This window comes from Barbus barbus, assembly GCF_936440315.1.
Source record: "Barbus barbus genome assembly, chromosome: 25".
NCBI lineage: Eukaryota > Metazoa > Chordata > Actinopteri > Cypriniformes > Cyprinidae > Barbus > Barbus barbus.
Window position 1 is genome coordinate 23831600 of NC_136753.1, and position 14326 is coordinate 23845925.

At 35.5% G+C, this 14326-nt stretch overlaps 1 protein-coding gene across 1 annotated transcript in view; it reads right to left on the reverse strand.

Annotated features, from left to right (window-relative positions):
- The window catches only part of LOC306844630 (contactin-3-like), a gene marked incomplete at its 5' end in the record, with an annotated part of 52707 nt that extends 38692 nt beyond the window's left edge, over positions 1 to 14015 (reverse strand). The window contains 3 exons of the mRNA XM_079376898.1: positions 3921 to 4096; positions 11691 to 11835; positions 13961 to 14015. Coding sequence (XP_079233024.1) covers positions 3921 to 4096; positions 11691 to 11835; positions 13961 to 14015 — 376 coding nt within the window. The remainder of the gene's footprint in view (positions 1 to 3920; positions 4097 to 11690; positions 11836 to 13960) is intronic.
- Between the last annotated feature and the right edge of the window lie 311 nt (positions 14016 to 14326).

The following is a 14326-nucleotide window of genomic DNA, read 5'->3' on the forward strand; positions in this document are numbered from 1 at the left end:
CGGGCGCTGATTAATGGTCTCTTGTGTTAAAATCTATAAAGCTGGACTCATGTGATGGCTGTAGGCCGTGTGGTAAGCCAAACATCTTCTCAGTGAATGGAGCTGCTTATAAATGGAAAACATTCATATATGAATGTGAAGGACGCAGAGTTGAAGTGTTTATGGATTCATTTCCATAACTCTTATTGATTCTTTCTTCTTATGAGATTGTGGAACATTCAACTTCAAGGTCCGATTCATTAAAGGCCTGAAGCTTGGCATACAACTGGTGTTCAATTTTATAACTGTTAATAAAAAGTAAAACAGAAGTAAAAAATAAATAAATGCATAAATAAAAAAATAAAAAACTGTTTCATGAAAATTAAAATCCTAAAAACTAAATTATTTGAAATAAAATAAAAACATCCACAAATTATTTTTTGATTTTAATATATGGTTTGTTATAAAACTTGACACCTTTACTAACATATAGGGGTGTCCCCGACTAAGGATTTTCATAGTCGAATCTGTATTTTCGAATCTTGCCGATATTCGACTGATAGTCGAATCATATGTTTGGGGGCGTGGTCAAAATACATTACCAAGAGACATGCTGCGTCCCAATTCGTCTACTTATACTATGCACTATGTACTCTTTTTGTGAAGAAAAAGTACATACTTTTGAGTATGTAGCAGAATAGTAGGCAAGCTTTGGGACATACTACTTCATCATAGCTGCTTCTTTAACGAACGCTCTGTTGCTTAGTCACGTGCATCCTGTAACTGTTTAAACCATAGATATACTAGATGCCTCATTAGCGACTGTTTCTATGGGTTACTGTATGTAAGCCGTCCGCCATATTGTAGCGGTATACTTGACGTCATTCACCATGGTAATCACTAATATTTGAAAGATGCCACAATCATGCACAGAACGGCTCAACGGCTCTGTGCGAACCTACAGTGCGGTGAATGACGTCAAAAATACCGTTCCAAGATGGCAGCTGCATCTACATGCCTGGAGCGGTCGAATAGGGCGTCTATCTATGTCTATGGTTTAAACTGCCCTGTCAGTCTTCTTGTCACAGTTTAACATCATCCACATTTTGTTTAATTTGATTTCATACCATATTGGAGAGAAATAAAGACGCACATCGTGGGTCTTTCATGCCGAGAACTCTGCTCATGTGTTTGCATAATGATGCATTTCAAAGTTAAACACCAAATGTATCATTATAAAAGTTCACAGTGTTGCTGAAGATTAAATGTAATGTGGACAACATTAAATCTATATTTTTTCATCAGACAGCAAAAACATTTAAATATATAACTGTTTATATATATGTAACGAGATAGATGTTATATAAATATCAGTTCTTAGGTTCTTTAAGTAAATCCTGCGTTAATGAGATCGCAGTTCCTATTGGTTGCGCCGGTGGCGCTATGGCCCAGTGAGTTCTAACAGTCTGCAGCAGAGCTATGGAGAACTGCTGTGGGTGAGTCATTTTTGTTGTAGCTCCACGCTAAAAGTAAAAATATTGTTTCATGTGAAATGTTATACACTGGTCGAAAAGTATTGAACATCATAGACATTGATTGATGTGTGGAATGTGTTTTCTTTTATATACATGTTATTTTGATACTTTTATTTCCCTTTGGGTGTACTCTTTTCCATGTGCGCCATTTTGCCATGTGCTAATGAAATGAAACGTATTCTGAATAGGTGGAACTATAACTTGACTGAACTTTCCATTTGTCTCCTACTGCTCTGTGTGCAGGTAATTATTTCTTTATCACATAGTGTTTACGAATTTACTCTGTTTATGCAGTTGTGCATTTTCTGTATTTTTAAGTAAATGTTTTGTGCTAATTGTATTTTGTGAAGCACTTAATTCATGGTTTTACTAAGAAATTTTGTATTTCATTAATTTCTCGTACATACAGAGTTCCATAAAATGGATGATGTAAGCTGTGTAATTTATGTACCTCATATTATCCATTACTTTATATTTAGTTTTACTATTCATGTTATTCATGTTTGATTTAAAATGTCTTATACGATCACAAAGCAATAAGTTTAACAAGGAAAAGACAACATTGAATTGTTTAGAAAAAAGGAACATCTGTTTGATTGTCATGGAGAAATTGACATTTCAGATTCCTGTATTATTTTTGTCTGTTTTGTTTAGAACACCATACTGTTATATTAAGGGCAGCAGAGCTATGGAGAACTGCTGTGGGTGGAACTATAACTTGACTGAACTTTCCATTTGTCTCCTACTGCTCTGTGTGCAGGCATCAAATAAATTCTATCATCATCCATGTCCAGTGTGTGAGTGCTGATGAAGGGTGAGACAAACCGGGTCAGATAAAGACAGGAAAGGTCACATATATATATATATATATATATATATATATATATATATATATATATATATATATATATATTGTTAATGCTTTAAATAATACAAGTGGTGAAACTGAATAAATGAAAACTACAAAAAAGTAAATAAGTAAACCCTAAATGATTAAGTGAAAACTAACAAAAAAACTAAACTAAATTAAAAGGCTAATTAAAAAAAATAAAAAATTAATTATTTAAAATACATTAAAACATGACTGCTAAGGAATTGCTATGTGGTCGCTAAACTGTTCTAAACGGTGATATACAAAAATACAAATTTAACATGCTTTTGATCACCCCATTACAATTTTATTTTTATATAGGGTCTGCTGGTTAAAGATCTGAATAGGCTTTGAATTCTAGGGAGCTTGTGTGAGCCATGGTTTGTCAGGTCACAAATCTGTTCTGCTGCTATTGCACCCTTGAGAAAGGTACTCATTCCAAACTCGCCCCAGGAGAGGATTACCCCAATACACAGCCAATAGAAAGCCACCATGGAATAAATCTCCCAATAACAAATTTTACAGTTAAGCATGAATTTCAAACTGGATGCAGGATACAGTTTTCAACAGCTGTCTGAAAGATAAGAAATGCCACAATGACATATTATCGAAGCCAGCGGCATTATCATCCTATTAAAATCATAATTCCCCTTTGACTAACCAATGATCAATATAGGAAATAAATGTCAAGCAAGTCCTGTTAACCAGTCCCCTGAAGTGAGATTCATTATCCCACCCATAAAGATGGGAATCTGTCTCCTAAGGGGGATGTGGGATGCTCTGTTTATTCTTGGATCAATAATTAGACGGCACGAGAGTGAAGAGTCTTTGCTGTCAGAGAAAAGGAGTGCATGGCCAGGCTTGCCATCATCCCAAACAATCCTTCTCCCATCTTAAAAAAAAAAACAAAAAACTGATTTGAGCTTCTGATTTCTTTGAGCATGCACAAGGCCAGCGTTTTAAATAATCTGCCCAGAGGCCAGGTGGCTAGATGGCTATTCTCATACTTGGCAGTTTCCTTTATGAAGCAGACAGTATGGGCATTAATATGGCGAGTCAACACACAACGTACAAAGATGCTGTTGAAGCTGGTGACTAATGAGAATGAGTGATGGAGTTTGAAGTCAATGAAATGGTGCTTCACCTGGTGAAATTGTCGCATTTGACAGCTCATTTGATTGCTCTTTCTTCAGCAATGCCATGTGAATACCAAATACCAAAGCTGGTGCTTTTACAATATCACTTACATAAAGCCAATCGTTCCTCCAGTTTGCCACTGTTTGGAAAAATCGACCCACACACTTGGTATTGGTTGAGCTTATGTTGCTATGTTGGATTTAAATATTTCAGTAAGATCTCTATGCTCATTAAGGCTGCATTTATTTGATCAAAATCCAGTAAAAAACAGTAATATTGATTTATTATCTTTTATATATACAGTGGCTTTGGAAAAAAAGCATAGAATACATACAGTGCATTGATAAATTGACCAAAAACCCTAATTTTAACAAAGAAAGTGCGTTGACATAACTTACATGCAAACTGTAGTGTGGCTTTCTGGCTGAGAATGGTTCCCCGGGTGTTGGAGGCAGTGCATTGGTAGACACCACTGTCTTGGTCCCGATCCAGGTCAGTAATGATCAGGTTACCCTCAGACAGGCGACGCCTCTCGTCACCACGAAGATCAATGAGCGTTCCGTTTAGAGACCATCTGGAGAGACGCAAACACAATCAGGAGTGTGGTCTCCAGAGAAGCTAACTCACCAATATCCATCACATGCATCGATCTGATGAAGCCTGCTTCATTATACAGCCAGATTCAGCATGAAACAAAGCTCATTGCTGACATTTGTTTTCCTTCTTTGTTCTTCTGCAGTACAATCTGACTAATAACTGATGAAAGCAAGCAAAACAGTGCTAAAGAATAAGAAATATCTAATCATTTATTGACCTTGAAGATGTGCAATGTTTAGTCATGAGTAGGTTGGTTTTATTTTCCAATAAAATTGCTAGGAAAAACTATGAAAGGTTAATTATTTTTCAGTGTGATTTCAAGTATTTAACTACACTTATAAATACACAAATATTCAACATGGTGTGTGAAGAAATAGAGCAAATTAAACAGCAACTTGGACTGCTTGACAAAAATGCTGCTTGTTGCTAAATATTTTTTTTTTATTATTATTTCATTTTACACACAAATGTTTGAACTTAACATTAAACCAATGTGGCATCTGCAAACAAATAATGCAAGAACTTTTCTCAGAAGTTTAGTTTTCTTTATCATTTTTGTGCTTACTTTTATCCAACTTTTTTGAAGTATTTTACTATTTTACCAAAAAACATTCAGCAATTAGAACGTATCCAAATACTATTTATGTTCATTTTGAAGAGTGAAGAAAAATTATTTTTGTAGAATATTTTGCTTAAAAAGTGTTCTTGTGCTGTCTTTCTTTAAAATAAATGGCAATTGATTTAATATTTTGTTATCTAATGAAATAACACTCCTCCTAATTTGCCGGTTTATTATTCTTGCTGATGCCATTACAAAGTAGGAAAATCATATTATAAAAGTGGAATGTTTTCCATCAGAAAACCAGCTTAATCAATAACTGTAATCACTGTATGCCAACTTCTGTAACAGGGAAAAATGTATAAACTCAGACCTTTTCAAATCATTCTAGCACTCTACTATTCAGAACTGCCCTTAAAAATCATCCATAGTTGTGCTGAATCAGGCATTTGAGAGTCAAAACTTGGTAGAAAACCTTGGGAATGATGGAAACAATGAGGAAATAAAGGTGTTGGCAGGATCTACATTTTTCCACTGGTGTGAAAAACTAATGAGTGTGGTGGACAACGTGGTTTTAAAAAGTACCAAATCTGACAGACAACAAAGTGTAGATCTACTGCAGCTCTCCGAAGCCCATTTCTGCTGCATTATTTATTGATCTCAGTGTGGCAGTCGAGTTAATCTGACTCCTTTAGTCATCATCTGTGAGTCTAATATCATAGCCACTGTATTTGATATCATTTACTGTGTCATTCGGCCTCCAGGCTTACACGGTTGATTACTGCAAGGCTGTTTGTTGTAGAGACAATATTTGTGTTCTCACAAAGTAGTCAAGTATAATATTATACCATCAAACTAATCCAGATTCCTAATACACTTTCAATTGTGTGATAAATCAACAAAGCTTCTGCATCCCACATAAAGTGGGACCCTCTGCATAAAATGAATGAAATAACCAGTATATTATCCTGAAAGGATCTAATATCATCTGTGTTGGTACATACACGCCTGCACAAAATAATGTTGTCATCTATTTCTTAGTATACGCAACTTTGATCAAATCAGAACATCCACAGGGCACCTAAACACAACAATAGTTCCTCTAATTTTTATGAAAACTGAATATTTGAGATTGCAAGCTTAAGAAATGTGGTTACTATGACACCTTCATATAAATATTTCTGTGGTTAAGATGAATCACAATGCTATAAGACACGTCATTTATCACTTGAGAAGCCAATGCAGATATATGGAATAAGTGTAGCATCTGAAAAACACTGCAATAATATTAACATTTAGAGAGGATTATAATATATTTGCATGTGTTAATATGCATATTTTGCTCTCTACATAAGTGGTATAGTCCTAAATCGGTTGGATTGCCTCAGCTAGACTGCTTGTTTGAAAATGTTTTTATTTTTTTTATTTTTTTCAGTTTAGACCAGAGGATTGAATATATCACAGCACTCAGAGGCAAGCTGCTTCTGATGGATCAATAACCTTAGAATAATATGGAAATAGGAAATATTGATTTATAGCACATGTGCTGAGATGCTGTATGAGTATTCAGGGGGAAATGATTTCATGCTAATGAAAATATCATGCCCTCTTCCACCCAGCCTTCCCCCCTTCTCTTCATGTTAAGTGAATGTCATACTTTTTTTTCTTTTTTCAAATGTGGTACTCATTTTATTAACTACAGGCTAAAAAAAATTAATGAGGGGAAAAATTAAATAGTGCATGTTTACTATGAAACAAAATAGTCGCAGTGTAACAGTGTAGCAGCAGATCGTTTTTCCCGTATTGTCATCCAAGTGAAATGGTTTATTGAAAGAAAAAAAAAAGTATGGCAGGGACTTGGTTCAATCCATCAGTTGTTGACTGGATGGAGGCAGAGCTGAATTTGTAAGAAAGGGCCGGGGTTTCTGCAGACAAAATAACTGGATAACTCCAGGATACATCGCCAGAGAGAAGTCTGTCGTTTCACTGGTTGATCGAATTATGACATTCATTTTTATGTGCATATGCATGGATGTATGATTCACAATAACATCAATAACATGCATTTAGAAAATAGAAAAGCTTGATACTGGGGCAGGACCCTCCCCTCAAAAGTACCCTTCTATCTACCTATATAGGGTACATTTTAGTTCCTTTTGACAGTGCTGAACTAGCACATTGTGTCTAAGTTTATCTTACAAGATTCAAAAGACCATAACATCATACACCCAAAATCTGAAAGATTATTTATTGATTTGCCATGCATACTCTTTTTGTATTAGTCCTATATGAAATCATACAGAACAGCAATGGTCACAATCACAGTGGTAGGTTAAGGTAACAGAATTCACATATCCTGATGGTAATTGGTGCATGAGTTTAATGGACAATTACGCTGTCCTCACACACCGAATTGTCCAAGCCTTCAACAGTGTCATTGACATTATGATATTATTACTGTCATGATTAACATCTCCATCATCATAATCTTTATTATAATCTCTATGTTACTTCAGACTACATTAACAAACTGCCAAGGCACAAAGCCTACACCTGCTCATTAGAGAAATATCAGAAAAGTGGACACGGAAAGTGCAAAAAATAAAAATAGTGACGTACAAAACAGTCAGCTCCAATTATCTTTCCAAAAGAATGCTCCGCAGTGCTTCGTACAACCGAGAAAGCAACCTGCGTTCAACAAAGATCACGCTGGAGTCGAGTTAATGAGGGCCGACACAAGAGCACCTCTGACTTTCTCTGTGTAATCTCTGCATTTTAACCAGCTCTCCTTCACATTCTCGTCTCTGATGACTGCCTGCTCCACAGACCAGGGTGCAAATCCTTACAATCTCGAAAGCATGCTAGGCAGGTTGAAAATCCTGTCAGGTTAAATGTAGGTTGGGAAAACAGATTCTGAGCTTTTTTAAAGGATTTAAAACAGCATCGCAGGGAGACCTAAAGTGAGTGAAACAGAACTTCTTTGGCACTAACAATGCCAAGGTGATGGTTTGATTCCCCAGGAAAGCATAAACTGATAAAAATGCATACCATGTGTGCAAGTTGTTAAAATGAATGTAAAGAAGTTTACTTAGATGAACAACAGAGCAACACTTTGTTGCTCTTTCACAATGAGGGACTCTCCAAAACCTTTACTCTCTGTTCTTCTCTGGTGGAATGAGCTGCAAACCTGCACTGCTGTGACCTAATTCAAGAACATATCTCTTCAGCAAGCACTTAACCACCCCAAACCATTAAAGAAATGCACTTGCACACTCACACGCAAAGTTTTCTTCTCTGCATTCTCTCTTGCTTCCTAAACTAGTTGCCAAATAAACCTGCCATTGTACTTTACGAATATTGTTGGATCCTTGACTAATTAATTTTTTTCCGCTTTTGTAAGTCGTTTTGGATAAAGGCATCTGCTAAATGCATAAATGTATAATGCAAATTCTTGCTCTATGAGTGTTTGGCAACCACAAGAGCCCACAAATGATTGTTGATGAGAGCTGTCCTGTGGCCTCAAATTCTTTCACAGCCTACCTTATCTGTCCCTGTAGACCCACATTAACACAACTTTGCTTTTACTGGACCAAAAAACAAACCACAGATTACTAGAGAGTTGCTAGGGTCAGGGTTGTTACTTCTCTGTGTTTTTTTTTCTGTGTAATGTCGGCATTCTGAAGATCTTTTGCTCTGTGCTTTCACATGTTAAGCACTAAATGTTCTTCAAAGTGCAGACCAATTACCTGACCGGGGCGAAAGAAGCCTTCTTATGTGCAAGTGTCACATGAAGCACATCAGCATGTTCTATAGATGTGTTAAAGTATAATTGCATAAGCGAGGTGCTGGACAACACAACACAGGCCACTAAACCTGTGTGACACATTTGAACTCTATAGAGAATTTTCTACTTTAAAAGCACTATTGGGGAAGTCAAACAACTCTGCTAAACACCTCAAACAGCTACACAACCTCAGCAAACAGCGCTGACAAAACAAGTGGAGAAACACCAACAGAAATGAAGGCTTTTCAAACTACTCATCAACACCCTTACAACAGTTTATCATTGTTTAACTTTAGTAACAGTAGCTGTGCTATTTTCACAAAAAAGTCTGAAGGAGGATGTCTACTTAGTTTTAATTAAAACTGTGATTCTCTGATATTTAGGTGAAAAAAAAAAAACTTGGCCTTCAGATATTTCAAGAAATAAATTATCACAAGACTGATGAACGAAAAACAAATCAGCTAAGGAAAACAAACATTTTTATCTGACGCAAATTCAGTTGTGGTCTAGCATACCATAACGTACATATATATATATATATATATATATATATATACACTACCATTCAGAAATTTGATTTACATTCAAATATTTCAGTTACATTTACATTGACATTCTTACAAACATTTCTACATCAAGTGAATTTTGTTATTTTTTTCACATTTACATTTATGCATTTAGCAGACAGTTTTATCCAAAGCGACTTACAGTATATTACATGTATATTCAGGCTATACATTTTTTATCCGTATGTGTGTTCCCTGGGAAATGAACCCATGACCTTTTGCACTGTTAACGCAATGCTCTACCACTGAGCCACAGGAACACTATCAAAACAATCCTGAAAAAAAATATTTAGCACAAATAAGCATATAAAATTGATTTCTGAAGGATCAAGATTAGAGTAATGGCTGCTGGAAATGATGTATTTCCAATACAGGAATACATTTTAATATATTAAAATAGAAAACAGTTATTTTAAATTGTAATGATTGTTCAAAATATTACTATTTTTGATCAGATAAATGCAGCATTAGCGAGCATAAAAGACTTCTTTCAAAAACATTAAAAATCGTACTAAACTTTTGCATTGTAGTGAATATGAATTTAATGCTATGATATAAATTGTTTATTCTTTCTATCTAAGCAAAATAAATTTATTGATTTATATGATCCTATGAATGTAATAAAATACAGCAATCCGTATTTCCTTAAAAAGCTTCTTTTTTTTTTTTAGAGAAAAGCAGAAGCCAGCCAACTCCTCTTCTCTGACTCAGCTCTGAGTTACTTTTCTATGGAATCTGAGCCCAAGATGCAAAATAGCCTGGCGCGTTGTGTTCTCAAAGTTCACATCGGCCCTTGCAGATACTGAAATACCACCAGACTCTGCTGGAACACTGACAATTTCTCTTGACAAAGAAAGTAACTGGATGTTCTTTGGAGACTCTTCCTCCTCTTACTGATTTGCAGTAGAACTGGCCACCCTTCAGTCAACACTGGTTGGCACAACACACTCGAAATGAATGCTGGGGTGGACCGAACCTTTCGGGTGCCTTTTGACCAGATTGGATTTTATAAGATCAGCCTTGAAGAATTTACTGTCAGCGATAACTTAGCAAATGTCTCTTTTTCAGTTCAAGAAATTATCTTTAGAGTGTCACCGATCTTATCAGTGTCTGGATGTATTGTTGTAAAGTTCACTGAATGATGGGTATAGGTTTTATCAAACACACAAAGAGAAAATGTCCCCAGAATCCTGAGATAAAATCTATGGTGGTGTTCAAAGCAAGACAATACACAGCTGGTACCAGTGTTGAGGAAACTACTCTGAAACTGTATCATGCCAGATCATTAATATGGTAAATTTAATTTATATGTTTAGTGGTTAAACTATAGAAATCCTGTTCTTTAAACAAAAAATTTGAAAAAAAATTTAATGATTGAAAAAAGTAGTTTGTTATCAGAAAGCCTTTTATTTAACTGAACTACTGTCATGCAACTGATCAATGGAATTAGTAGCATCACTGTTCGCTGTTGCTAGACTGTTTCCTCCCTTTGACTGTGCAGAAAGGAAATGGCTAAAAATACGAAATGTTTATCACACAGCCAATTGCTTTGGGAACATGATTTTTATGACAATCCAAAACCAAATATACCTAATGTCTGTGAGAAAGGAATTAAAGAATTAAAGGAAGTGCAGTGTATTTCAGAGTGACAAAGCTGAAAATGACTATTTTGGATGTTGTTGAATATATGCATGAGCCGCTTCATTTCCTTTTCACCAGAGTTTATTTATAGTTACATATCTGCATAAATAAGCCAAGAGCTGGGTCGAAAGTCAAACTTATTCGACCTTGAAGACTATCACTGTATTGTCTGTGCAAAAGTAAAGGCAGTATCATGACTTCAACTGTCACTGTGCTCTTCTTCTTCCTTTACATTGATACTCTCGTAATGTTGAGTTAAAGCAGTGTTTTCCACAAAGATGCACTAAAGGGAAATGTAAGTGTTTAAATCGAATGTCACTCACAAGGTTATTACTTTCCTCCCTTGTGCTTGCCTGAGCATTTACATGATGCTGACCCAAGCTACGAAACACAATATACCACAGAGCTGGAGCACGCTACTATTTTCAGAGCACACGCCTCACCAGGGAATATGCGGGACAGTATCTTAGAATCTCTAGCACAAATTAGTCATTTAGACCCCTCCCATTTTCAAAACCAATTTCCGTCCTTACAGTAGCATGCATTACCCTCTCAGAAAGATAAATTTGGCATGCTAATTCCTAAAGCTCTTGCTGAGATGTGTACACACCAAAGAAGTAATGAATCTTGAACATATCTCCTTAAGTAGGCTAAATTGCTGTTTTTGTAATATATCTTTTTTTTTTTTTTTAGATGAGTCTTTAGTAAAGCAGTTGACGCACATTTAAAATTGGCACTGGTGAAACTCTGGAAAGCAAATGGAAAATGGGTCACAGTAGGAAGCCACTGGGATAGGCTGTTAGAAATACAGTAGTTTACTGGATTTATGCAACGGCAAACACGAAGGACAAATAAATTGCCTCTCACCTGGAAAATCAATAGCAATCAGTGTCATTACTTTTCAAGCTGATCCTTATGGGAATAAGCAGCCAATTTGCCATAACCAACTGCTTAAATGGTTTGTAATAGCAATGAAAGAATGCATAAATTGCTAGCATAGAGCACTAGATTAAGCTCATACCTGTACTGAGGGGAAGGGACTCCAGATGCCTCACAAGTTAAAACAGCCTCCTGCTCAGGAGAGTAGATGGGCAGTATCAGATCTTCAGGTTCCTTTCTCCAGCTTGGACCAATAAACTTTATGTCTTCTGCAAGTGCTGATGAGACTGAGACAAAGAAAATCCATTTGTTGTACATTTAATAAAAATACAGTTCAATCATCTCAGAGTGAATGATTTCAACTAGCATTTACCGGCATGGGGAACATAATGTATAAGAGCTTCATTTTGGTGTACAAGACATGCTACGTTGCTGCTGCTGAAGAGCAAATACAAGAATTTGTTTAGCTTAGTCAAAATACTAAAAAAAAAGGACAGCCTGTTGCAAGAAATAGACCCCATAGCACATCTCTAGATGCTGGAGAGGAGGAGGGAAGGACAGAAGTTTTCATAATCATACGGCAGGATGGCTTCAGGTAAGGTACATATGGTTACGTGGATTAGGAAGTATACTTCTGATTGGCTAATGCTCCAGTATTGAAGGAACCAATCAGTTCATGGGAGTTATCATGACTGAACTAAGTATTTATTTACATTCCAATGTCCAATTTTAATCGCATTATTGAAATAATGGTGTGTGTGTGTGTGTGTGTATGCATGTTTATGTATGTGTGTGTATATATATATATATATATATATATATACATATATACACATACAGATACACACACATTTATATTGCGCAAGGTTTGACAACTGCTTTTATTTGATACTAAAAATATCCGGGACTACAGAAAAATACCATTATTCACACATCTTTCTCAGCTCCTTACACTTCTACATTTTTCTAGAAGTGTGCACCAGAAGACATCACGCCCCCATTGTCAGAATGTTATGTAATATATCTAAATAGATTCCAGAGACTTACAGCAATTATTTTTTCTTTATTAATTGATATTATACAGAGATACACCGTGCAGCCATATTTACAATAGAATTCTGCAAACTCATAGAAACACCATACAGGAAAATAAACTCCAGTGTCAGCTGCTGTTGTGGTAATATCAACAGAAGAAAGATTGTGTGTATCATTTCTGAAATTACACACCATAACTAGGATATTTGATGCATGTGTCGGTTATAATTGTTCTGTGTTTCAGTTTCATGAATACAAGATGAAAATAAAATGATTTAGTCTGTATTTCTCTTCACAATAGCATCTGCACTCTCATGAATCAAAACTTCTGTTGTAAATACTGCCACCAACGAACAAAAATAAGTTTCCTTTGAGTTGCATCTGTAATCCACTGCATCCAGAGAGGCTGGAAGAGGCAGCAGTTTCTAGTGAGATACAGAAAAGCCTCCATCCCAGGAATCCTGATAATCATCTTTGACAAACACAGGTATAGGGCCACATTCTCACTGCAGCCTTGGGGAAAACAAACATGAATGGATATAAAAGGACTGGGTAAAGAAAAAACAGATATATATTATATGTACACTACCATTCAAAAAGTTGAGGTCAGTTTTTGCTTTTTGAAAGAAATGAATATTTTTATTCAGCAAGGATACAATAAATTGATAACAGTAATGACATTTAAATGTTTCTATTCATAAAAGAAAAAAAAAATGATTTAAAGGATATATTTCCAAAAAATATAAAGCACATTAGTTTTCAGCATTGATATTAATAATAAATGTTACTTAAGCACCAAATCAGAATTATTTCTGAAGGATAATCTGAACATTCCACCACAGGAATAAATTACATTCTAAAATACATTAACCTAAGCTGTGTTTTTTTTTTTTCTTGTGTGTGTTTTTATAAATACAGCACTGATGAGCTTACCCACAATCATTTTGAAGAGGCTTTCAAAAAAATCCATGACTCTTGAAACTTTTGAATGGCCTGTATATATAAAGAAAACTAAGTTGGGGTTCAAAATTAAGGTTGTTTTATTTATTTAACTTTTTTATTCATATGAGGGGGTGCTTTCCTGTTGAAGTCCAAAAAGGCATTGCTTTCTCAATATCATATTGTTATTTATTTTCTGAACATAACATGATAAGTCAATTCAGTGGTATTCAAAACAACAATATATTCGACATGAATGTATGTATAAACTTATCTGACTTCAGGATCTTGTCTGAAACCTGAATGAATCAAAGGCTTAAGCTCACAATGAAATTCTTCCTTTTATGACAGTCCGTTACACATATACATTCAGCCCCAAATAAAAACAGAATGAAAAAAAAAACATTCAGTTTGAAAAACAGCAAGACAATAATTTACCTGCGAGGCAGCCAATGATTGATAGCACCACAAGTCGTTTCCATAGTAACGTCATCTTTAGTTGCCAAGGGCAAGTATGACTCTCATCCAATTGCTTGTGAATGGAATGATTTCTCTCTTGAATGTGAGCCGAATAATCTGTGGGGGAAAGTAATTACAGAAATAATTAAAATAAGACATTCCGAGTCAAATATGACAGATGCGCTGCCTTTATATACAGATCTCAGAGATTACACCTCTGTTGAAGTGATCACCTCGACCGTGGGGACAAATAGTGGATCAAATGTTGTTGGATCAAAGAGAAAGTTAACAACTGAGATGTTTTCAATGTGACGGCGACTAAACTATTAAAGCACTGCAAACAAA